The 24,335-nt window shown below is 41.9% G+C and overlaps 1 protein-coding gene across 1 annotated transcript in view; it reads left to right on the top strand.

Moving 5' to 3' along the window:
* The first annotated feature begins 10,872 nt into the window (after positions 1-10,872).
* LOC111568504 (protein jagged-1a-like) overlaps positions 10,873-24,335 on the top strand; it is a 51,453-nt gene continuing 37,990 nt past the window's right edge. The window contains exons 1-3 of the mRNA XM_055009495.1: positions 10,873-11,154; positions 13,335-13,634; positions 23,678-23,735. Of these exons, the coding sequence (XP_054865470.1) occupies positions 11,020-11,154; positions 13,335-13,634; positions 23,678-23,735 (493 nt within the window). The 5' untranslated portion in view covers positions 10,873-11,019. The remainder of the gene's footprint in view (positions 11,155-13,334; positions 13,635-23,677; positions 23,736-24,335) is intronic.

Here is a 24,335-nt window from a genome sequence, read left to right as displayed (position 1 = left end):
CATCGGCGTCGCCGTTCCAATGCCCGGTGATCACGTTTGAGAAGAAAGGTAATTATCAAAGACGTTTGGATACTTAACAGTAAATGTGCTAGCGTTAGCTTAGCTACTTAGCTTCGACTACGCTTGCATTGATTACTTAGCGGTTAAATACGCGCAGTAAGTTGATGATCATATCTATGTTTATCTTTTTAGATGTTTTTAGATGTCACCCTGCCCCCTGCCCGTGACATGCTCGGCTCTCAACTCTGGCCAAGTCTGGCCCAGCAACAAGTTGGTGCCCAAAAAAGCCCCAGTTTTTGGAGCCCGGAGCCGCAGCTCCAGTGGTGGAAAGAAAACAAACCGGCGCCGAGTCGGGCACTGGCTCCGACTCCGAACAGGCTCCACCCCGGTCGAAAGCCCCTAATAACCCTCTTTTCGACCGGGGTGGAGCCCGTTCGGAGTTGGAGCCGGCGCCCAACTTGGCGCCGGTTTTTTGTGTTTCGACCACCGGAGCTGCGGCTCCGGGCTCCAAAAACTGGGGCCATTTCGGCCACCAACTCATTGCTGGGCCAGAGGTGGCCAGAGTTGAGAGCCGAGCACGTCACGGGCAGAGGGCGGGGTGACATCTAAAAACATCTAAAAAGATAAACATAGATATGATCATCAACTTATTGCGCGTTTAACCGCTAAGTAGTCAATGCAAGCGTAGTCGAAGCTAAGTAGCTAAGCTAACGCTAGCACGTTTACTGTTAAGTATCCAAACGTCTTTGATAATTACCTTTCTTCTCAAACGTGATCGCCGGGCATTGGAACGGCGACGCCGATGGGTAACCCCTAACAGAAGGTTTTGCTGTTCAGTGATGGCGAGACACACTAGCAAAGCCATGAACACCACTCCAATGAAGTCCTCCATTGTTGTTGTGTGGGTTTCCGTACAGCGCGAACGCTGTTGAACGGCTACGTACACAGTGACATACACACGTTTTGTGGTGGCGCAATGACGCAGCTCCAGCTTTGCTCCTTCCGAATGGAAACACAAACCCGTTCTGGGGCGGCACGAGATTTGAACCAAAAAAGCACTGGCTCTCAACTTTGAACCAACCTAGCACCTGGTGCTCTTTGGTCGAAAGCCCCTAATAGACCGCCGGAACCGGTGTCTGCCCACCCCGACGTTTGATTTAGGTGTTCGTAAGTCAGCCGTGTTGTTCACTTGATTGCTGACCACCTTTAGTTCCAACTTCGGCCCGATTCAGTGGTTTAATTAATCGGATTATTAGTTTATAGTTTAATCTTGGCTTGTGTGAATTGAGTTTGGTTGGGTTTCACTTTTTGTTGATACATTTGCTTTATTAAAGGAGAATTATTGGTTAAGTTAACCTGACTCTGTCTGGTCTGTGTGCCTGCCCTCTGGGTTCTCATCTGCCTGGCCCGTGACATGTCTGTGAAACGCATCGCGTTGCATGCTGGTCCAGTTGTGGTGCATTTGGAACTGCGATCCGGTGCATCTCCCCACAGCTCATTTACAGAAAGTAGACTTAACTTCTACTTTATGCAAACTCGATGCAATTTGCGGAGATCCAACGCTTTCGTCAAACGTCTAAACTCTCCGTCGGTTAACTAAAACCAGGACAGATTCACCTGCTGCACAGATTATTTCTCACTTTCAATGCTTTTAGAAATACTTGTCGCTGAACTGTTTTCAAAGTAAAAGAGAAAGTTTGTGACCAAGTTGTCGTGTTGGTCCAACGCATCTGCCAGACTCTAGCTGAAAGCGTGGTCATGTGACCTGTAGTGGTCCATTAGTGACCACCCACCAAGTGGGCGATTTTCAGATTCGGCGTGTTTACATGCGGGAAAAATGCATCGAGTGGACACTTTATGCCAATGAGCTGCACAGGATCACAGCTGGAAACGCAACCAGACCACCATGCAACATGGTGCGTTTTACATAGACAGTAAATGGGATGCAGGAAATTGCCGGGTCTAGTGAACATGTACCTGAACAACCATTTCCAATTGTTGTATTTACCCCTCTGACCACCAAGGAGCGCCTACTTTGTTCTTCTTACAGCTTGATCAGCTGATTCGTAGAGACGCATGAAGTTTGCTGCATCCCTACTCTTATTTTACTTTGTGCCTTTTAGAGCCTTTAGTCCTTTCTCATGTACAGTCTGTGATGTTGAAGACCATCAGGTCCACTTTATGGCTAATAGCATACTGAGCATTTTATTTTAAAGCACATGTCAACATATCACACAATAGCAAGCCAGATAATAGTCACTATAAATTTGTAGGTGGTTTGAAATGTACTTCACTCTCTTCACCTCTTCGCTTACATGTTTGAAGTCCAAATGTTCCGGCTGTTCCAATTGGATTTAATGGTGTCTTTTGTACAATTTGCAATGGAACACCCAATGATCCCATTAAATCAGTGACAGAAGTGGTGACTAGAACCCATGCTGCTATGGACGACAACATAAAGAGTCTGAGGACAAACAGCAAACTAAATTGACAGCTGCTACTTTGGAAAGAGCTTCTGATAATGTTAGCTACTTCTGCAGACAGTCTTGCTGTTATGACTGTTAAACTCCAGACACAATAGAACTGGACAAAAGTCACTGTTTTGCTTCAAACTGAAGCTCCGAAAGTCAGGATGAGTTCAAGAACCACAGCTGTAACCCAACAGTCATGGAAGCAGACATCAAAGTCTTCTATTAGCTCTCAGATACTGGATTCCACCTGAAGTCGTAGTATTCTGACCTGCAAAAAACATGTTCATATGTGAATAAGGCTAGAGGCAGAGTAGATCTGGAACATTGCCAACATACTGAAGGGTTCCAGGGAAGAGCAATGGACAATATTATTGATCTTCTGATATTTTACTGGATTGATTATCAGCTAATTAATTAATAATGAAGATTTTTCTTGTTACAAAGTACAGCTCTAAACACTCTACATCAGGGGTGTCCAACATGCGGCCCGCCGACCAAAAGCGGTCCTCCAGAGGGTCCAATCCGGCCCTCAAAGTGTAAAAATTCCAGAGAAGACATTAACTGCAGATTGTAAATTAGTAAAACTAGAAATTTGAAATCATTTCTAGACCATGAGAAGCTGTTTTGATCATAAAGTAAAATACTAGATTGTTCATTGTTCTTTTGTCATTTTGTCTCATTTTTGTAATATTTTGTCTTGTTCTTGTTGTTTTTTGTCTTTTTTGTCTGACTTGTTTGTTTTTGCGTGTTGTTCCTTTTTGTCATGTTTTCTTTCTTTTATGTCCATTTTTTTGTCGCTTTGTAACTTTTTTGTCTCTTTTTTGTTTTGTTTTGTGTCGTTTGTCTCATTTTTGTAATATTTTGTCTTGTTTTTGTTGGGTTTTTTGTCTTTCTTTGACTGACTTGTCAGTTGTCTCATGTTTATGTTATTTTGTTCCCCATTTTTGTCATTTCTGTTTCTCGTTTTTGTCGTTTTGTGTCTCATTTTTGTCATTTTTTGTCACTGTAACTTTTATGTCTAATTTTTTGTCTTTTCTGCTTTGTTTTGTGTTGTCTCCTTTTTGTCATTTTGTGTCTCATTTTTGTATTTTGTGTTTCATTTTTTTTCATTTTGTGTCTCATTTTTGTAATATTTTGCCTTGTTTTCATTGTTTTTTTGTCTGACTTTTGTCTCATGTTTCTGTCATTTTGTTTCTCGTTTTTGTCGTTTTATGTTTCCTTTTTGTCTCGCTTGTGTTTTTTGTCTCATTTTTTCTTGTTTTTGATTGTTTTGTGTTTTGTTTCATGTCATTAGTCTTGTTTTTTGTTGTTTTGTGTTTCATTTTTGTAAAATTTTGTCCTGTTTTTGTTGTTTTGTCTTTTTTCTGACTTTTGTCATTTGTCTCATGTTTTTGTTGTTTTGTTTCTCATTTTTGTCATTTTTCTTGTTTTTGTCCATTTTTTTTTTGCCGCTTTGTCCCTTTTTTGTCTTGTTTGTTTTTTGTGTCTTTTTTGTCTGACTTTTGTGGTTTTGATCCTCCAGTAAATCCTCTCTGGTTCAGTTCCAGATGACTAAATATTGTGTTCCTTTGTAGACACTCTGTGATCTGGAAGTTGTAATGTGGAAATGATAAACTGAGGCTGAATGTTGATGAAACTGAATTTATTTTTCTTCATAAATTTCAGGTTGTTCATGATGTTTTGTAAAAAGATAATTCCTTAAATGTGAACTTTCTTGCACTAAAACAAAGGAACCATTAGGAGTTGTGGTTATTTCTAGGTTATTATGCTGTGGTTTTACTGGTTGAAATCAACCTGGACTGAATATGGAACCTGGACTAGAATGACTTTGACACCCCTGCTCTAAAAACTGACCAATAACCACCCTCCCAAAGAGCATCCTTCATGTTAAGTTATTGTTCATATGTAGCATTGCAAATGACACTTTGATGTAAAATTCCACTGAAATCAGACAATACTCTTAGAAACTGTTCAGAGCTTGGCTGACAACACTGACTAAAAGCTGCTCTTGGTATTTACTCCAAGTCTTAACGTCCTGAACTAGCATAAGTGACCTTCAGATCTGAGCAGGCCAGTCTAGGGGTTCCCACCAGACCATGTCTACTGGTACATGGTCCACATGGTGGGCTGCTGCCCGGAGGTTGCTGTAAATGTTTCTTGTAGTGAGGCGGATTTCAAAAATGGTGACACACAGGGAGTGGAAGAGGAATAGAAAGTGGGTTAAAATGAGCAGACGATGGCAGGCGGAAACCCTCAGTCTCCTCAGCTGGTGGAGACTTTGGTGTTATGTGTCCAGTTTGTTGTTGAGATGAACACCAGGTATTTGTAGGTGTCCACCATCTCAATGGCCAAACCCTGGATGTTCAGTCTGAAGTGTCTTCCTCCTGTCGATGACCATCTCCTTCATCATCTTGGTGTTGAGCTGCAGATGGTTTCGCTCACGCCTGTCAACAAAGTCAGAGATGACGGTCCTGTCCTCCTGCTCATCCCCCTCAGATACAAACCCGACAACAGCTGTATCATCTTCACAAAACTTTAACCTGCTGGCTACTTATGGCAGATAAATAATGACATCAAGACACTTTTTATTACCTCACAGAACAAAGCACCCAAACAGACCACAGTAGGACCTGGTTTAACACCAGTGCTACTGGGCACATCTAGACCTAAAATCTGAACCACATCATGAGCATCCCAGTAGAGGAGGGGGGTGGGGTGTGTAGTGGTGAGGAGGCTGATGGGGTGAGCAGGGTGAGGAGGCTGAGGGGTGAGCAGGCTGAGGGGTGAGCAGAGTGAAGAGGCTGAGGGGTGAGGAGGTTGAGGGGTGAGCAGGGTGAGGAGGCTGAGGGGTGAGGAGGCTGAGGGGTGAGCAGGGTGAGGAGACTGAGGGGTGAGGAAGCTGAGGGGTGAGCAGGCTGAGGGGTGAGGAGGCTGAGGGGTGAGGAGGTTGAGGGGTGAGGAGGCTGAGGGGTGAGCAGGGTGAGGGATGAGGAGGCTGAGGGGTGAGCAGAGTGAGGAGGCTGAGGGGTGAGCAGGCTGAGAGGTGAGCAGGGTGAGGGGTGAGGAGGCTGAGGGGTGAGGAGGCTGTGGGGTGAGGAGGCTGAGGGGTGAGGAGGTTGAGGGGTGAGGAGGCTGAGGGGTGAGCAGAGTGAGGAGGCTGAGGGGTGAGCAGGGTGAGGAGGCTGAGGGGTGAGCAGGCTGAGGGGTGAGCAGGGTGAGGAGGCTGAGGAGGCTGAGGAGGCTGAGGGGTGAGGAGGCTGAGGGGTGAGGAGGCTGTGGGGTGAGGAGGCTGAGGGGTGAGGAGGTTGAGGGGTGAGGAGGCTGAAGGGTGAGGAGACTGAGGGGTGAGCAGAGTGAGGAGGCTGAGGGGTGAGCAGGGTGAGGAGGCTGAGGGGTGAGCAGGCTGAGGGGTGAGCAGGGTGAGCAGGCTGAGGGGTGAGCAGGCTGAGGGGTGAGCAGGGTGAGGAGGCTGAGGGGTGAGGAGGCTGAGGGGTGAGCAGGCTGAGGGGTGAGCAGGCTGAGGGGTGAGGAGGCTGAGGGGTGAGCAGGCTGAGGGGTGAGCAGGGTGAGGAGGCTGAGGGGTGAGGAGGCTGAGGGGTGAGCAGGCTGAGGGGTGAGCAGGCTGAGGGGTGAGGAGGCTGAGGGGTGAGCAGGGTGAGGAGGCTGAGGGGTGAGGAGGCTGTGGGGTGAGGAGGCTGAGGGGTGAGGAGGTTGAGGGGTGAGGAGGCTGAGGGGTGAGCAGGGTGAGGGATGAGGAGGCTGAGGGGTGAGCAGAGTGAGGAGGCTGAGGGGTGAGCAGGGTGAGGGGTGAGGAGGCTGAGGGGTGAGGAGGCTGTGGGGTGAGGAGGCTGAGGGGTGAGGAGGTTGAGGGGTGAGGAGGCTGAGGGGTGAGGAGGCTGAGGGGTGAGCAGAGTGAGGAGGCTGAGGGGTGAGCAGGGTGAGGAGGCTGAGGGGTGAGCAGGCTGAGGGGTGAGCAGGGTGAGCAGGCTGAGGGGTGAGCAGGCTGAGGGGTGAGCAGGGTGAGGAGGCTGAGGGGTGAGGAGGCTGAGGGGTGAGCAGGCTGTGGGGTGAGGAGGCTGAGGGGTGAGGAGGCTGAGGGGTGAGCAGGGTGAGGAGGCTGAGGTGTGAGCAGGCTGAGGGGTGAGCAGACTGAAGGGTGAGGAGGCTGTGGGGTGAGCAGGCTGAGGGGTGAGGAGGGTGGTGTTTTGCCTCCCTTTCAGTGACTGCAGTAAAATAATGTATTCATGGGCTCCTCGGGGGAAAAGAGCCCAGCTGCTCTAATGTGAGAATAAAGAGGAGGACCTTTGTTCTGTCGCTCCGGCTCTATTCCATGAAGAAACATCGACCGCCTCACCCGTCTCCCTCTTCCTTCCCCTCCTCCCATCGACCCCGCCCCCGCCTCCTTTCATTCCTCCACATTCAACTCCACATCGATCAAAACACCACACATGATGTTGTCGTTGGTTCTGTGAATTAAAAATAGAACACATTCAGGAAAACACACTAAATTGTGATTTTGTGTCTCATTTTTGTAATATTTTGTCTTGTTTCTGCTATTTGTTGTCATTTTTGTCTGACTTGTCGTTTGTCTCATTTTCTTGTTTTGTTTCTTGTTTTTGTTGTTTTGTGTTTTTCCTTTTTGTCTTGCTTGTGTTTTTTGTCTTATTTTTGTCATTGTTTCTCGCTTTTGTCATTTTTTGTCTCGTTTGTGTCCGTTTTTTTGTCGCTGTGCAACTCTTTCGTCTAATTTTTTGCCCCTTTTTTGTTTTGTTTCATGTCGTTTGTCTCATTTTGTGTCTCATTTTTGTAATATTTTGTCTTATGTTGTTTTTTGTATTTTTTTGTCTGACTTTTGTTGTTTGTCTCATGTTTTTGTTGTTTTGTTTCTTGTTTTTTTCATTTTGTTTTCTTTTTGTCTTGTTTGTATCCAAATTTTGTCATTTTGTCATTTTATATATATATATATATATATATATATATATATATATATATATATATATATATATATATATATATATATATATACACATATATATATATATATATATATATATATATATATATATATATATATATATATATATATATATATATATATATATATATACACATATATATATATATATATATATATATATATATATATATATATATATATATATATATATATACATATATATGTTGTTAATATGGATTTACTGGACTGCAAACCTAGAGCCTGGAATATATCCCAGCTGACTGAGGGTGAATGTAGACTTCATCCTGGACAGGTAACAGCCTATCACAGCACTGATGATGCAGCAGGTGTGTTTTAGGGTGGGGCTACCTTGTGATTGATGGGTCGCTAACATATCACCGACTCATGCCGGTAACGTCTGGCTTCAAAAAGCCAGGATGGCAACTTCCAAAGTCCAAGACTCGACTCTTTAATATGGTCCAAAAAACCTTCTAGATCAGGGGTGTCCAACATGCGGCCCGCGGGCCAAAAGCAGCCCTCCAGAGGGTCCAATCCGGCCCTCAAAGTGTAAAAATTCCAGACAAGAGATTAACTGCAGATTGTAAATTAGTAAAACTATAAATTTAAAATCATTTCTAGACCATGACAAGTTGTTTTGATCAGAAAGTAAAATACTAGATTGTTCATTGTTCTTTTGTCGTTTTGTGTCTCATTTTTGTAATATTTTGTCTTGTTTTTGTTGCTTTTTTGTCTAACTTTGTCTGACTTGTCATTCGTCTCATATTTTTGTTGTTTTGTTTCTCGTTATTGTCATTTTGTGTTTCCTTTTTGTCTTGCTTGTTTTTTTGTCTTATTTTGTGTTTGACTTTATTCATTGTTTTGTGTATTGCTTGTGTCATTTTGTGTTTTTTTTGTCACGCTTGTATTTCTTGTCTACTTTTTTGTCATTTTGTTTCTCGCTTTTGTGTTTTTTTCTTGGTTTTGTCGTGTGTCCATTTTTTTGTCGCTTTGTAACTTTTTTGTTGAACTTTTTTTGTTTCGTGTCATTTGTCAAATTTTTTGTCATTTAGTGTCTCATTTTTGCAATATTTTGTCATTTTTGTTGTTTTTGGTCTGCCTTTTGTCATTCGTCTCATTTTTTCGTCGTTTTGTTTCTCATTTTTGTCTTTTGTGTTTCCTTTCTGTCGTGCTTGTGGTTTTTGTCATTTTGTGTTTTTCTTAATTCATTGTCCTGTGTGCAGTTTTGGTGTTTTGTGCTTTTTTGTCTTGTTTTTCTCGTTTATCCATTTTTTTGTAGCTTTGTAACTTTTTTGTTGAACTTTTTGTTTTGTTTCATGTCGTTTGTCAAATTTTTTGTTGTTTTGTGTCTCATTTTTGTAATATTTTGTCTTTTGTTGTCTGACTTTAGTGGTTTTGATCCTCCAGTAAATCCTCTATGGTTCAGTTCCAGGTGACTAAATGTTGTGTTCCTTTGTAGACACTCTGTGATCTGGAAGTTGTAATGTGGAAATGATAAACTGAGGCTGAATGATGTTGAAATTGAATTCATTTTTCTTCATAAATTTCAGGTTGCTTATGATATTTTGGAAAAGATAATTCCTTAAATGTGAACATTTTTGCACTAAACCAAAGGAACCATTAGGAGTTGTGGTTATTTCTAGGTTATTATGCTGTGGTTTTACTGGTCCGGTCCACTGGAGATCAGACTGAACTGAATGTGGAACCTGGACTAAGATGAGTTTGACACCCCTGGTTTAGAGAATGACATAAGTTGTAGATTTTGAGGCCAGATTTGGCCTCCGGTGAACTTTAGTTTTGTCTGAGCCACAGTTACATTACTAAGAATGAAATGACTTGAATATTTCTTTAAACAGTAAACTCTGACAGGACTTCACCTTCTTCTTCTGTTTGTGTAATTATCAGTGAGACGTTAAAGTCCTTTCATGTCAGTTTTGGCAGGTTTGGCCTCCATGTGTGAAGGCACTTTCCACCTCCATGTGAACTCACTGTAAATCAGGGGTGTCCAACATGCGGCCCGCGAGCCAAAAGCGGCCTTCCAGAGGGCCCAATCAGGCCCTCAATGCTCTTTTTGTGTGTTGTTTTTGTCATTTTGTGTTTTTTTGTCTCGTTTCCGTCGTTTGTCCATTTTTTTGTTGCTTTGTAATTTTTTTGCCAAATTTTTTGTCTATTTTTGCTTTGTTTCATGTCATTTGTCATTTTTTTTCTTATTTTGTGTCTCATTTTTGTAATATTTTGTTTGTTTTTGTTATTTGTTGGCTTTTGTCGTTCGTCTGGTGTTTTTGTTGTTTTTTCTTGTTTTTGTCATTTTCTGTTTTGCTTTATTTGTTGTGCTGTTTTGTGTTTTTTTGTCTCGTTTTTGTCGTTTGTCCACTTTTTTGCTGCTTTGTAACTTTTTTGTCAAATTTTTTGTCTTTTGTTTTGTTTTGTCAAATTTTTAATGATTTTGTGACTCATTTTTGGAATATTTTGTTGTGTTTTTCTGTTTTTCTGTCTGACTTGTCGTTTTGTTTTCTTGTTTTTGTCATTTTGTTTTTGTCTCGTTTTTGTCGTTTGTCCTTTTTTGTGGCTTTGTAACTTTTTGTAGTTTCTGTCTGACTTTAGTCTCATATTTTTGTCATTTTGTTTCTCGTTTGTCATTTTGTGTTTCCTTTTCGTCTCGCTTTTGTTTTTTGTCTTAGTTTTGTCATTTTGTTTTGCTTTATTCATTGTTTTGCATGTCGTTTTGTAATTTATTGTCTCGTTTTTGTCGTTTGTCCATTTTTTGTTGCTTTGTAACTTTTTGTCAAATTTTTTGTCTCTTTTCATTTATTTCGTGTCGTGTGTCTCATTTTTTGAGGTTTTGTGTCTCATTTTTTCAATATTTGGTCTTGTTTTGTTGTTTTTTTTGTCTGATTTTGGTCTCTCTTTTGTTGTTTTGTTTCTCATTTTTGTTATTTTGTGCTTCCTTTTTGTCTCGCTTGTGTTGTTAGTCTTATTTTTGTCATTTTGTGTTTTGATTTATTCGTTGTTTTGCATGTCGTTTTGTGGGTTTTTTTATCTCGTTTTTGTCATTTATCCATTTTTTTGTTGCTTTGTAACTTTTTGTCTAATTTTTTGTCTTTTTTGTTTCATTTTGTGTCGTTTCTCATTTTTTTTTGATGTTTTGTGTCTCATTTTGGCAATATTTTGTCTTGTTTTTGTTGGGGGTTTTTGTCTTTTTTATTTGACTTTTGTCATTTTGATCATAGAGTAAAAACTGGTCCAGTCTACTGGAGATCAGACTGGGCTGAATGTGGAACCTGAACTAAAATGAGTTGCACACCCCAGATGTAAACAAACCGCTGCTCATTAATATTCATGAGGGGTGTGGTCTGTACGCAGACCCCGCCCCCCGGTGCTGGATATTACCCAGCCTCCTCCAGCAGCTCAGAGCTTCGTCCAGGCTCCAGCTGCAGCAGACAGAGGTTGGAGAGAGGAACAGAAGAGCGAAGCAGGACAATAGCAGACAAAAGGTTTCCTACAGGACGGAGGCAGGACGCTGTATGTCGCCGGGACTCTGTGGAGGTTTGTTTTGGTGAAGAAAAGCCGTGCATGGAGAGAAACCCGGAGTACCGACCCTCACTGAACCCCGAGAGCCGCCAGCAGCAGCCCGCCGCCGGCATGAGCCCGACCCGGAGCCCCGTCCTCCTCCTCGGCCTGCAGCTGCTGCTGTCCGCTCGCATCCAGGTAGGTCAGATCCTGGTACAGCAGATCGGCAGGATCCTGTCATGTTCTGGAGGAGATGATGATGTTCTGCAGTGACACCTTCATAAACCAGGGGTCAGTCTGAGGAAAGTTGTCTAAAGTCCAAACCTTCACATTTCCATCTGATGAAGCACCACCGTTCAACCGGGTTTGGTTTTGTGTCTTTAAGAGGTGAAAACCACCAGAATGTGATCTTACTTGGTCTTATTTTACTGATAAACTGGTTTCAGCTCTCAACAGATTGTTTAATTGGAGACTTTAGGGTGTCCAACATGCGGCCCGCGGGCCAAAAGCGGCCCTCCAGCGAGTGCAATCCAGCCCTCAAAGTGTAAAAATGTCAGAGACAAAGACATTAACTGCAGATTGTAAATTAGTAAAACTATATATATTATATATAAATTTAAAATAATTTCTAGACCATGACAATTTGTTTTAATCCTAAAGTAAAATACTAGAATGTCCATTGTTCTTTTGTCATTTTGTGTCTCGCTTTTGTAATTTTTTTTGTCTCTTTTTTGTCGTTGTGTCATTTGTAACTTTTTTTTGCTTTGTAACTTTTTTGTCTAATTTTTGTTTCTATTTTGTTTTGTTGCGTGTCGTTTTGTTTCTCGTTTTTGTCGTTTTGTGTTTCCTTTTTGTCTCGCTTGTGTTTTTTGTCTATTTTTTGTGTTTTCTTCCTTTTTTGTCATGTTTTGTTTCATTTATGTCCATTTTTTGTTGCTTTGTAACTTTTTTGTCTAATGTTTTGTCTCTTTTTCATTTTGTTTTGTGTTGTCTCATTTTTTTGTCATTTTGTGTCTCATTTTTGTAATATTTTGTCTTGTTTTTGTTGTTTGGTGCATGAGAAAGTTGTTTTATCGGGGCTCCGGCTCCTCGGGGACGTGAATTCCATTTGATTTTACTTGGATCACATGGACTGGATACTGAGTTCATGTGTTGCTCGGCCCTAAACTGGACCTGACGGTGCTTCCGTTCGTTAATCAGAATCATTCTTGTTTTGCTTCATTGTGATCAGTTTTCTGTGAGATCCTGAACTAACCATGGACCGTTTGCTGCTAAACTCTGTGACCACAAACAAATACAACAAATACCGTTACACCAGGAGAGTCATCTTAGTTCAGGTTCCACATTCAGCCCAGTTTGATTTCCAGTGGACCGGACCAGTTTTACTATAAGATCAAAATGACAAAAGCCAGACAAAAAAAGACAAAAAAAAACAACAAAAACAAGACAAAATATTGCGAAAATGAGACACAAAATGTCAAAAAAACGAGACAGATGACACAAAACAAAACTAAAAAAGAGACAAAAATTTAGACAAGTCACAAAGCGACATAAAAATGGATAAATGACAGAGACAAAAATGAGACAAAAAAACCAAAATGGCACACAAAACAAGGAATAAAGCAAAACACAAAATGACAAAAATTTGACAAAAACTACGAGTTAGATAAAAAGGAAACGCAAAATGACAAAAACAAGAAACAAAACGACAAAAACGTGAGACGAACGACAAGTCAGACAAAAAACAAGACAAAATATTTCAAAAATGAGACAGAAAACAACAAACAATTTGACAATCGACACGAAACAAAACAAAAATTTGACAAAAAAGTTGCAAAGCAACAAAAAATGGACCACCAAAAAAAAGAGACAAAAAAACCACAAAACAACAAAAACGGCACACAAAGCAGCGAATCAAGCAAAACACAAAATGACAAAAATGAGATAAAAACCACAAGCGAGACAAAAAGGAAACAAAAAATGACAAAAACATGAGAAGAAGACAAAAAAAGACAAAAAACAACAAAAACGAGACAAAATATTACGAGACACAAAACGACAAAAGAACAATGAACAATCTAGTATTTTACTTTCTGATCAAAACAACTTGTCATGTTCTAGAAATGATTTTCAATTTATAGTTTTACTAATTTACAATCTGCAGTTAATGTCTTCTCTGGAATTTTTACACTTTGAGGGCCGGATTGGACCCTCTGGAGGACCGCTTTTGGCCCACGGGCCGCATGTTGGACACCCCTGGTGTAGACTATGATTGTTCAGATCAGGACTCTGTGGGTCAGACCAGATGTTCATGCAACAGATGAGGACCTCTCGCGGCGTTCTTGTTAAAGAGATTATTCTGTCTGCTCTCTCTGCAGGTTTCTTCGGCTTCGGGACACTTTGAGCTCCAGATGTTGTCGATGCAGAACGTTAACGGGCAGCTGCTGACGGGCGCCTGCTGCGACGGATCCCGGGACGTGCCGGACGGACGGTGCACGGCGGACGAATGCGACACCTACTTCCGGATCTGCCTGAAGGAATACCAGCTGAAGGTGTCGTCGGCCGGTCCGTGCAGCTTCGGCTCCGCCTCCACACCTGTCCTCGGTGGAAATACCTTCTCTGTCGCTGGGAACGACAAAGCAGCCGGCATCCTGCTACCGTTCAGCTTCGCCTGGCCGGTGAGTCCAAAAGCTCTGGTTGTGTCGCAGTTTTTTATGCTTCTGTTGCCTCTTCAGCCACATATTCAAACCTTGGACTAGACCAGGGGTGTCCAACATGCGGCCCGCGGTCCTCCAGAGGATCCAATCCGGCCCTCAAAATTTAAAAATTCCAGAGAAGACATTAACTGCAGATTGTAATTTAGTAAAACTATAAATTTAAAATCATTTCTAGACCATGACAAGTTGTTTTGATCATAAAGTAAAATACTAGATTGTTAATTGTTCTTTTGTCGTTTTGCGTCTCATTTTTGTAATATTTTGTCTTATTTTTGTTGTTTTTCGTCCTTCTTTGGCTGACTTTCGTCTCGTTTTTATCATTTTGTTTGTCGTTTTGTGTCTTTTTTTGTCTAGTTTTTTCTCGTTTAACCATGTTTTTGTCATTTTTTTGTTTTGTTTTGTGTCATTTGTCAAATTTTTTGTCGTTTTGTGTCTCATTTTCTGTAATATTTTGGCTTGTTTTTGTTGTTTTTGTCTGACTTTTGTCGTTTGTCTCATCTTTTTGTCACTTTGTTTCTTTTTTTGTCATTTTGTGTTTTTTCTGTCTCTTTTGTAGTTTGTCCATTTTTTGTCTCTTTTTTGTTTTGTTTCATGTCGTTTGTCAAATTTTTGGTTGTGTCTTGTTTTTGTAACATTTTGTCTTGTTTTTGTTGTTTTTTGCCTGGCTTTTGTCTCATGTTTTTGTCGTTTAGTTTCTCGTTTTTGTCATTTTGTGTTTCCTTTTTGTCTTATTTGTGTTTTTTGTCTTGTTTTTGTCATTTTGTGTTTTGCTTTATTCATTGTTTTGTATGCCGCTTTGTGTTTTTCTTGTCTCCATTTTTTTGTCGCTTTATAACTTGTTTATCTAATTTTTTGTCTCTTTTTTTGTTTATTTCATGTCTTTTGTGTCTTGTTTTTGTCATTTTGTGTCTCATTTTTGTAATATTTTGTCTCGTCTGTCGTTTTTTTAATCTTTTTTTTATCTGACTTTTCTCGTTTTGATCATATAGTAAAAACTGGTCCAGCCCACTTTAGATCAAACTGGGCTGAATGTGGAACCTGGACTAAGATGAGTTTGATTCCCTGCCCTAATTGGACTCATCATGACGTATAGTTGTGTTTCTATCTGCTGTTTCCGCTCCTCTCTGGACTGAACTGTGAGCAGAGTCCAGCTGATCGGTCTCAGGGTTGATCTGATGTTGATCTCGGCAGACTCTGGCTGAGGTTTCCGACTTGGATTTACAAATAAGGTTGAAGCGCTGTGGTTTGTGCTTCGTTTTGGAGTGAGCTGCAGTCCTGGTTTTCTCCCCTGGCCTTCCTGCATTGCCGGGATAAAGGAGTGTTGTTGGTGGCGCTGCTCGGCCGGCTGCAGGACATTCCTGTCCATTGACCCTGGTAACCGGCATGTTGTGGTGGTCGGTGGGCAGGATGGGGGTTTCTGTTGTTGTTGTTCTCTGTCTAAACTGTCAGGACTGAACCAAACAGCCTCTCTGTGTTCATTAGCTGTGATCGTAGCTCATGCCAAACCCTCAACATCTTACCTGAGATGCCACAACTTGGTTCATCCATGTCTTTTTATACGCGACTCATTTACTGCACCTGTTTTTAATCCGTTACATCCCACGGTCTTCCATTTTTCCATTTTCTTCCTCTGTCTTTCCCTTCTCCTCCTGCAGCCAGTGATGGCAGCCGGCACAATACCTCCAGGTTTCTATAGAACAATAGTCGGTGTCCTGGCTGGACTGCAGCTGGGGCTTATGGGACAATGCTGGGGGTGGATAGCTGTAGAATCTACCCACCATGAGTGAGGCAGCAGGGGAGGCGGCTTAGCAAGAGGAAACAGACACAAGAGCAAAGTTAGCTCTGCAACCTGCTAGCATCGCCAGAAGTCTGGTGTTGAGCTGACGTCTAGCAGCACTCCTTAACCCCATCACACCCTCTAGACCCCTCTGTGGTCATAGATTCGACCCCTTACACCAGGAGAGTCAAACTCATCTTAGTCCAGGTTCCACATCCAGTCCAGTCTGATCTCCAGTGGACCAGACCAGTAAAACCACAGCAGAATAACCTAGAAAGAACCACAACTCCTAATGGTTCCTTTGTTTTAGTGCAAAAAAAAGTATGTTCTGAAAATGTTCTCATTTAAAGAATTATCTTTTTTGAACAACCTGAAATTTATGAAGAAAAATAAATTCTAGATCTATCTATCTATCTATCTATCTATCTATCTATCCATCTATCCATCTATCCATCTATCCATCTATCCATCTATCCATCTATCCATCCATCCATCCATCCATCCATCCATCCATCCATCCATCCATCCATCCATCTATCTATCTATCTCGGCAGCAAGCTAACATCAGATGGCAGATCAGACCAGGAGATCAAGAGACGTATTGCCGTAGCTAAAGATGCTTAAACAAGAAAAAAAACCCATCTTCATGGATATACATATCAGTATGTCAACAAAACTAAGAATCCTCAGATGCTACATCTGGTCAGTCTTGCTATATGGATGCGAAATGTGGACAATATCAAACAATATGCAGAAAAGACTCCAGGCAACAGAAGTGTAGTTCCTACGAAGAACCAGAGCAAATGGGAAAAGAACAATGCTGGCAACCATCAAATCAAGAAAAATAAAATTCCCAGGACATGTGATGAGGAGGAATAGCATTGAGAATCTTGCAATAACAGGCAAAATAGAAGGGAAGAAAGCAAGAGGATACCAGAGAATGACTTATACTGACAACTTCAAGGACTGGACAAATACATGGAAGGCCAACACTTTACTACAAAAGTGGAAAAGCATGGTCGTCAATGCGATTACGCAAGACACCTAAGAAGAAGAACAAAAAAGTTTGTTGCTTAGTTTTGTCCTGATCGTGGTGCTGCAGGAAAAGTCTTGGAGTCATTGAAGTCTTAAGGGTTCCTCTGCTGGGGAGCAGGAATGTGATCAAGATGCTGTATTTCCGGTTTTCTACCCGGCTGATGAGGAGATGAGGTGTGGAGGTGACAGCAGTGCAACAGGAAAAGCTCACAGCAAATGCAGGGTAATCTGACCAGCAGGTTCTGAGTTGTTGTTGGTGAGGTGCAACATTTTTTTCTTTTCCTTCAATCAATGTTATTTAGCAGGTCCAGTGTTTCTTCACCAGTAATCCAGTAGCTCAACCTGTAGCGGTTGGTGAAAACAGTCAGAGGACGTTTGTGAAGGTTTCATGTGTTGTGATGGAAACAATGATTGATCCTCAGGGCAACATGAATTACAAATGAATAGAAATCCATCCAATCAGTGTTGAAATATTGCAACAGACCAACATTCCCATCCATACAGCCACAGCATTAGCATTGTTCAAAGTGGTTTCAGTCAAGGCAGACTCCCATCTGTAGCAGTTTGTCTTGTGAATTTAGTGCTTTTTGCTTTTCCCTCATCTGCGAATGGTTCCAAATTCAGCTCAGAAACACCAAAGACTTTCCAGCCAACGCCTAACCAAAGCATAGTCAGGTCTGTCTACTTCTATCCTGCTCTTTGAATTTAGATCTGACTGTTTTGACCTTTCCCTTCTACTGAGAGGACAGTAGAGGAGCAGACTCTGTCTTTATATGTCCAGCTGATAACTGCCCTGGTGAATTATGGGATGAGAGGGAGCAGAGAGGCTTGCTGGGATGTTTCCTCTTCACGTGTCAGACTCAGAGGAGTCCAGATGTGGCTCTGATGGTCCACCAAACATTTCTGATGACCAGAATCCCACTGACGCTGGGAACATCCCATCACGTCGTCCCTCCTGTCTTCCTTCCCTCTCCTTTTCCCTGTAGTTGTCATCGCTATCAGACGGCTGGCTCCTCACTAAGTTCTCCCAACGATCCATCAAACTGAGCATCACGTTGGTCTGGTCTTTGCCACAGCGAAGCTACCATTGGTGCTCACATGGGGCAGATGTTCTGGACTATCAGTCACACTCTGATCTGCTGCAGTAAATGACTGGCATGGATTATCTGCTCTGTGCCATGAATGGGATTATGTGGGAAATGTTCTGGTCTAGGAACCAGTACAGGGACAGGTGAGGTGATCCAGGTAATGAGTTGTTTGCTTTGGTGTTCTCTGGCTTTAAATCTGAGACATCCTTCCTCTGCAGTGCATTTTGGACAGTATTTGTCAGAGGCATTCATGACTTTAAAAAAAATTACTTTTTTGGCGCTTCACATACTAATAATGGAGAATAATCACAAACATAAATATCTGTGACGTACACAACGTATTGATGCTGCATCAAAGGTTCGGTTGTACCTTAGTGACGGGTTTTGTAGACAGTCCATTTTTTCAGTTTTTCATTAAATATTGATTATTGGAGTATTTACTTTCCTATATCAGATTACCTTAACCAGGTGTGTCCAAAAGTGGTCCTCCAGAGGGTCCAATCCGGCCCTCAAAGTGTAAAAATTCCAGAGAAGACATTAACTGCAGATTGTAAATTAATAAAACTATAAATTTAAAATCATTTCTAGACCATGACAAGTTGTTGTGATCAGAAAGTAAAATACTAGATTTTTCATTGTTCTTTTGTCGCTTTGTCTCTCATTTTTGTAATATTTTGTCTTGTTTTTGTTCTTTTTTTGTTGTTTTTTGTCTGACTTTCGTCTCACCTTTTTGTCGTTTTGTTTCTCGTTTGTGTTTCCTTTTCATCTCGCTTGTGTTTTTTGTCTCATTTTTTGTCGTTTTTGATTCTTTTGTGTTTTCTTTCATGTCACTAGTTTCATTTTTTGTAAAATTTTGTCTCGTTTTTGTATTTTTTTCCTGACTTTTGTCGTTCGTCTCGTGTTTCTTTCGTTTTGTTTCTCATTTTTGTTTTGTGTGTCCTTTTTGTCTTGCTTGTGTTGTTTGCCTATTTTTTGTCGTTTTATTTCTCGCTTTTGACATTTTTGTCTCGTTTTTGTCCTTTTGTGTCTTTGTGTCATTTGTCCATTTTTTTGTTGTTTTGTAACTTTTGCGTCTCATTTTTTGTAATATTTTGGAATAAATTTCTGGTTGTTCATGATGTTTTTAAAAAAGATAATTCTTCAAATGGGAGCACTTTCAGAATGTAGTTTTTTGCACTGAAACAAAGGACACATTTGGAGATGTGGTGATTTATCGATCATTATGCTGTGGTTTTACTGGTCCAGTCCTCTGGAGATCAAATTCGGCTGAATATGGAACCTGGACTAGAATGAGTTTGACACCCCTGACCTAAAAATAGCATTGCATTTCATTTTATTAGTAGATGCATGTTTGCTTTTAGTCTGAAGTGGAAGTCATTTTTGATTACATTTTTAATTTTTTACTTGCAAATTCCTTAAAACAAATGTGCACATCGTATTCTGTCTTTTACTCTGTGAAACACAAAGCCCACCAGTGAGTTGGAAAGACATGTTTTCTATAGAAAGCTGCCAAAATGACACCATTTATCCAGCAGATACTGTAGAAACACAGAACAGTCTAGTTTTGAATGGTCCTTGAACTACCCATCAGGAACACTGACGGGAGCAAAAAACACTCATAAACTCCTCGGGGTTCAAAGGGTTTCTTATTATAGTTTATGATAGTATGATTATGATAGTAATTGCTGTAACGGTGTAGATCTGTCAAGGATACCTGGTTTGATTTAAACCAATTACCATGTATACCACATTGTTTGTTAGTGATTGAGCCAAGCTCTTTCATTTTCTTTGAGAACATTTCCTGAAAATGTTTCTGCAGAACTTTTCTGTTTCTTGCCACCGTTCGCTGAATATCTTCGATTCTGCATCAATAAACACAAAACTTGAAGATGTCATTTTGAGAATTTATGAAAAACGTTTATCACTGCTTTGTGACATTTTATAGTTGTTGTAATTGACCCTGAAATGAAAAAAGATCATCAACTGCAACTCCAGGTCTGAGAGTGAAACAGAAAGTCTTCTTGTTTTGCTGTGGATCTCCTCAGGTGCTCATGAATATTCTCCATCTTACTTTGAGAACCAGCGATGCCTACTGTGCATCTTAATGCGCTTTTCCACTAGCACCTACTCAACTCGGCTCGGTTTAGGGGGTTTTCCATTACAGTTGAGTACCACCTCATCGTGGGTGGAGTCACAAAACACTCTCCGTCCTCCAACATGGTCTCCAATAATCCAGCGGTGGAGTCAAGGCTACTCTCCCTCCCATTGTTCGCTGGTCGGTGCCGTAAATGGCGTCCATTTGGCTAAACCACGTCCAACACCTCCGGTTTGACCCACTCCGGCTGTTGTGGTCCCTGATGGAGCGATGGTCACTTTTGAGCTTCTTCAGCTTCTCCCGACACTGCTTTATTGTCCTGCTGTATCCGTGGACGTCTGTCCACTCAGACACCTCCTGATAAACTTTCTCCATCCAGCTCCCTCTGGATTCTTTGGTCTGTCACCAAAGACAGAGAAGTCTCTTCATTCATCCACAGTACAGGTCTGGCGTGTCATAACTCCCTGTCCAATCAGTGGCCTGCACTCTGTAGACGTCACATTATCGGCTCCACTCAGCTCGCTGGGAACCCCGGCCCAGTAGGAACTAGAATAGTAGCTGGTACCAGGAACTACTTCCTGATGGAAAACCTCACAAACCCAGTACAGTCCAGTAGGTGCTGGTGGAAAAGCGCCATTATTCTGGTCATGCTGTCAGTCTGCCTGGATGAAGCATCACATAAACCACCAAACAGAACATAAACAGAGGAAGTCTTTTTTTCTGTTGCGATGTGAGTGAGTTCACAGCCTGGACCTGCCTCCACACGTCGCCTGGCTCTGTCAGCTCACAAACTCTTTTCCCACACAGAGGCAGCAGCCAGAGAAAGCAGTTCCACCTCCTCAATCAAACAATCAAAGGCACAGGGAGTGATGGGAAATCAGCAGTGTCCTGCACTTGAATGCTCTAGATGTTTTGGCAAGAAGTGAGTGGAACCTGTTGGCAGGTAACCAGCTGCCAGCTTCTCATTCCTGCTGTCGTCTTCAAATCTAATTAGCTGCTAAAATGTTTTGGGTGCCGCCCAGTGTGTTTGGTGGGCAACGCATTTATTTTTCCTCCAGGGTCAGGAGGCATCAGCCTGACACCCAGATCCAGTTTCAGCCAGAGAGGTGATGCAAACGTGTTGTAAGAGCTGTTCAGAGCGTGTTAGCTCGGTTCTGCGTTAGTGGCAGTTATGTGGCGTTGGGGTAAACAGCTGGAGACATGACTGGACCGAGAAGACATGTTGAGGGTTTTTGCAGATTTGTAGGCCTGAGGTTAAGTTTTGTTTAGATCTTACTGTTTCTGCTTTTAGATTCTTAGTGAGTCCTTGTTCTCATCTTGAAACCCGTGGATCTTTTTATCATCGGAATGAACTGAAACCAAATCTAGTTCTTGTCCTCTTATCTGTCAGTGTATAAATCTATCCTGTCTTTCCATCTTCAGAGGGATCAGACAACACATTAACCATGTAAGACGTGATGGATTCCCCCGTGTGATGCCTGTTACGGCGCATTATGGTCCAATAATCCTGTCAGCAGCTCTGAACGCTCGATAACCCGACATCAGAGCCGAGCTAACCGCTAATCTGTAAACTGCACAGACCGGCTGTGGTTTCCTGCAGAACTGAGTGTTAGTAGGACAGAGTTGATGTAGCTGTCGTGGATCTGCTCCAACATCAGCAGGGTTTCATAAATGTGGACGAGACCACACAAGCCGAGGTTTACGGAGTGTTGAACATCAGAAAAAGCACTTTTTAAAAAACGGTATTAAACATGGGTTGAAACCAGGATGCTGTTGCGTCATGCCGTCGTGTTTTGTGTTCTTGCTGTGGCTCTTCTCCCACTGCAGTTTGTGTGGTGGTCGGCCATTAGGGTTCAGAGTTGTTCCTCTGTGGATTTGTAAGGGTTGATTTGAAAATCAAACTTCAACAGAACCTACTGTGGAGCCCAACCTTTGCAAAGTGTCCTCATTACAGTGGTGTAGAGCAAAAATATAGTTCTACGCCATAACAGGCTCAGTTCTTGATGTCTAGGATTCCACAAGTTGTTGGAAACCTTGGAGATTGTGCTCCACGTCAACATTTCTGCAGATTTATCAGGTTAGGAGGCCACTAAACCCACTGTCAGGTTCATGATACCAGGAGTGCAGACTGGGAAGTTTGGACTGAACAATATGCAAAACAAAAATCATCTTGCGATTATTGCAATCTTTTGACAAATGTGTCATGTTTTTAGTGGGAATTGTCCCTTTTCTTTCCTTCCCACAAATCTAAACCTGATTATGTGGTTTTTGCTATGGTCTGTACCAAATGAGCATGTTCCCTTACCTCTGTGGAACATCATATCTAGGCCAGAACTTTTCTGTAGCACCAGAATGCTTTATTTAAAGTGGTAAGTGGTGACACATTTGGCACTTTTCCACCAGCACCTACTCGGCTCGACTCTACTGGGTTTGTGAGGTTTTCCATCAGGACGTAGTTCCTGGTACCAGCTACTATTTTAGTTCCTACTGGGCCGGGGTTCCCAGCGAGCTGAGTGGAGCCGATAATGTGACGTCTACAGAGTGAAGGCCACTGATTGGATAAGGAGTGACGACACACCAGAGCGACTCCTTCACCAAAACCAAACCCACCATTTTTTTAAAAAACTGGCAACAGCGACGGTGTGCATTGCTCTTCATGGAACTTGGTAAAAAAGCCATAGACCGAGCAGCAGGTGTACCATCGCCTCCATGTCCTCCATTGTTGTGTTGCGTTTGTGTCGCACACAAATGACGTTAAGGGACTTCCAGGCTGCCGTGCTATGATGACTCCACCCACGATGAGGTGGTACTCAACTGGAATGGAAAACCACCTAAACCGGGTTGAGTCAAGTCGAGTAGGTGCTAATATAAAAGCGCCTACTGTGACCTTAAAAGGATGCACATGGTTAGGGACCCAAAGTGTCCCAGAAAACATGAACGTCACTGTTCCACCTGCAGCAGCCTGAACTGTTGGAAGCCGGTTATGATGCCTCATTCTGACCAACCATTTCCTGCCTCCAGATCCATCAGATCTGCTGATGTTTGTCCGTCTTCAGCCCTCCAGTGTTGATGAACCTGTAGCTTCAGGAGTGGAGCCCAGGGTGATCCTCTGTCTTTGTAGCCTGGACATTCTGAGATGCTTTTTTGTTGAAAAGAGTAGTTCTGAGTTAGTGTAGCCTCTCTGTCCAACTCTACAGACTGTTGTTGACATCCAGGAGCTGTGCAATTTCAGAAGTATTTAAACCAGCATGTCTGATACTTCCATCCAATCACACCACAGTCAGGGTCACTGAGATCACATTGTTTCATCGTTCTGCTGAATATTGGAGTTGGAGTTGGTGGTTCTGGGGAAAGATTGTTGACATTTAGCTTGTTTAGCATACTTTGATAGTTAGCATGTATCAGATCTACCATCCCTCCGACTCCCTCTGCCTCTTCTGACCCCATCTGCCCTCCCTTTCCCCTGGTCCTGTGCATGAGTGCGTACGTTAGAATGCTGCTGTGTGGATCGGTCTGAACCACTTTATTTGATCCCATTTCCAGAGCCAGGACTGTGTATGAACACCAGACTGTTTTTTCAGTACACACAGAATGGACAGCTAGCAGACAAGGAGGATTGACCTGTATCTGCATTAATTTATGCACTGAATGGCTGTCATGTGATTGGCTGTTTGGATAATAGATCAACAGTAACACACTCACACTGGCTCTGGTCCGTCTGATATTCGATAGTGGCCTTAAGAGAGACAAAGAGTTTCAAAGTGGAGCCAAAATAACAGGACTTTGGGATTTGAATTCACACACAGACACACACTCGCTCACAGTTGTGTAAACACAAAGACCACGCGCACTGCTGCGCTAGAGACGGGAGATCTGAGAATGCTCCTGTTTCACAAAACATCCAGCTGAAGCAGAAGTTTTTGGTATTTTGATTGCTAACATTTCTAATTATCAATCAGTTGGTAGAATTTGTATTAAATAACTGGTTTGTGTTTGTATTTGTGTGTAGAGGTCATACACGTTGATCGTGGAAGCCTTGGACTTCAACAACGACTCGTCCTCCGGCAGTGAGTATCTTCATCATCATCATCATCAGATTCACTTTAGATCAGCAGCATTTGAGATACAGAAACTTGGTCAACATGTTCTAAACAAGGACTACAACAGGAGACATCAGAACATTGCAAACATATAAAAGAACAAATAAATATATAAACCAGGAAAGTGCAGTCCCCCTCCAAGGCTGCTCATTCCCCCATATGTCAGAAATGCAGCATTTGTTTATTAGGTGTTGATGATCAGAAATCATAGCGTCATAGGATGTGGCCATTTAGTTTTCAGTCATTTTCAATAATTTTCTGTTCATTCTAAACATATTTAAGTAATTTTGGTCAATCTTTGAGTCATTTTGGGAAGATTTTTGTAATTTTTGACAACATTTGTGTAACTGGACAGATTTTCTGCAATTTTGGATCATTTTCAAGTCATTTGTGTGTGATTTTTACAGCATCTTGGACAAATGTATTGGCATTCTGCAAATTTTCAGTCATTCTGGATAATTTTTAGTTATTTTAGAGAAATTCTGACTGATTTTAGGTAATTTTTCTGTCATTTTAGACTATTTTCATGTCATTCTGAGCAAATTTTCATCATTTTAGATCATTTCT

This window comes from Amphiprion ocellaris, chromosome 4, assembly GCF_022539595.1.
Source record: "Amphiprion ocellaris isolate individual 3 ecotype Okinawa chromosome 4, ASM2253959v1, whole genome shotgun sequence".
Classification (NCBI taxonomy): domain Eukaryota; kingdom Metazoa; phylum Chordata; class Actinopteri; family Pomacentridae; genus Amphiprion; species Amphiprion ocellaris.
The sequence above is the reverse complement of the archived record's forward strand: the minus strand, read 5'-3'. Positions and strand labels throughout refer to the sequence as shown.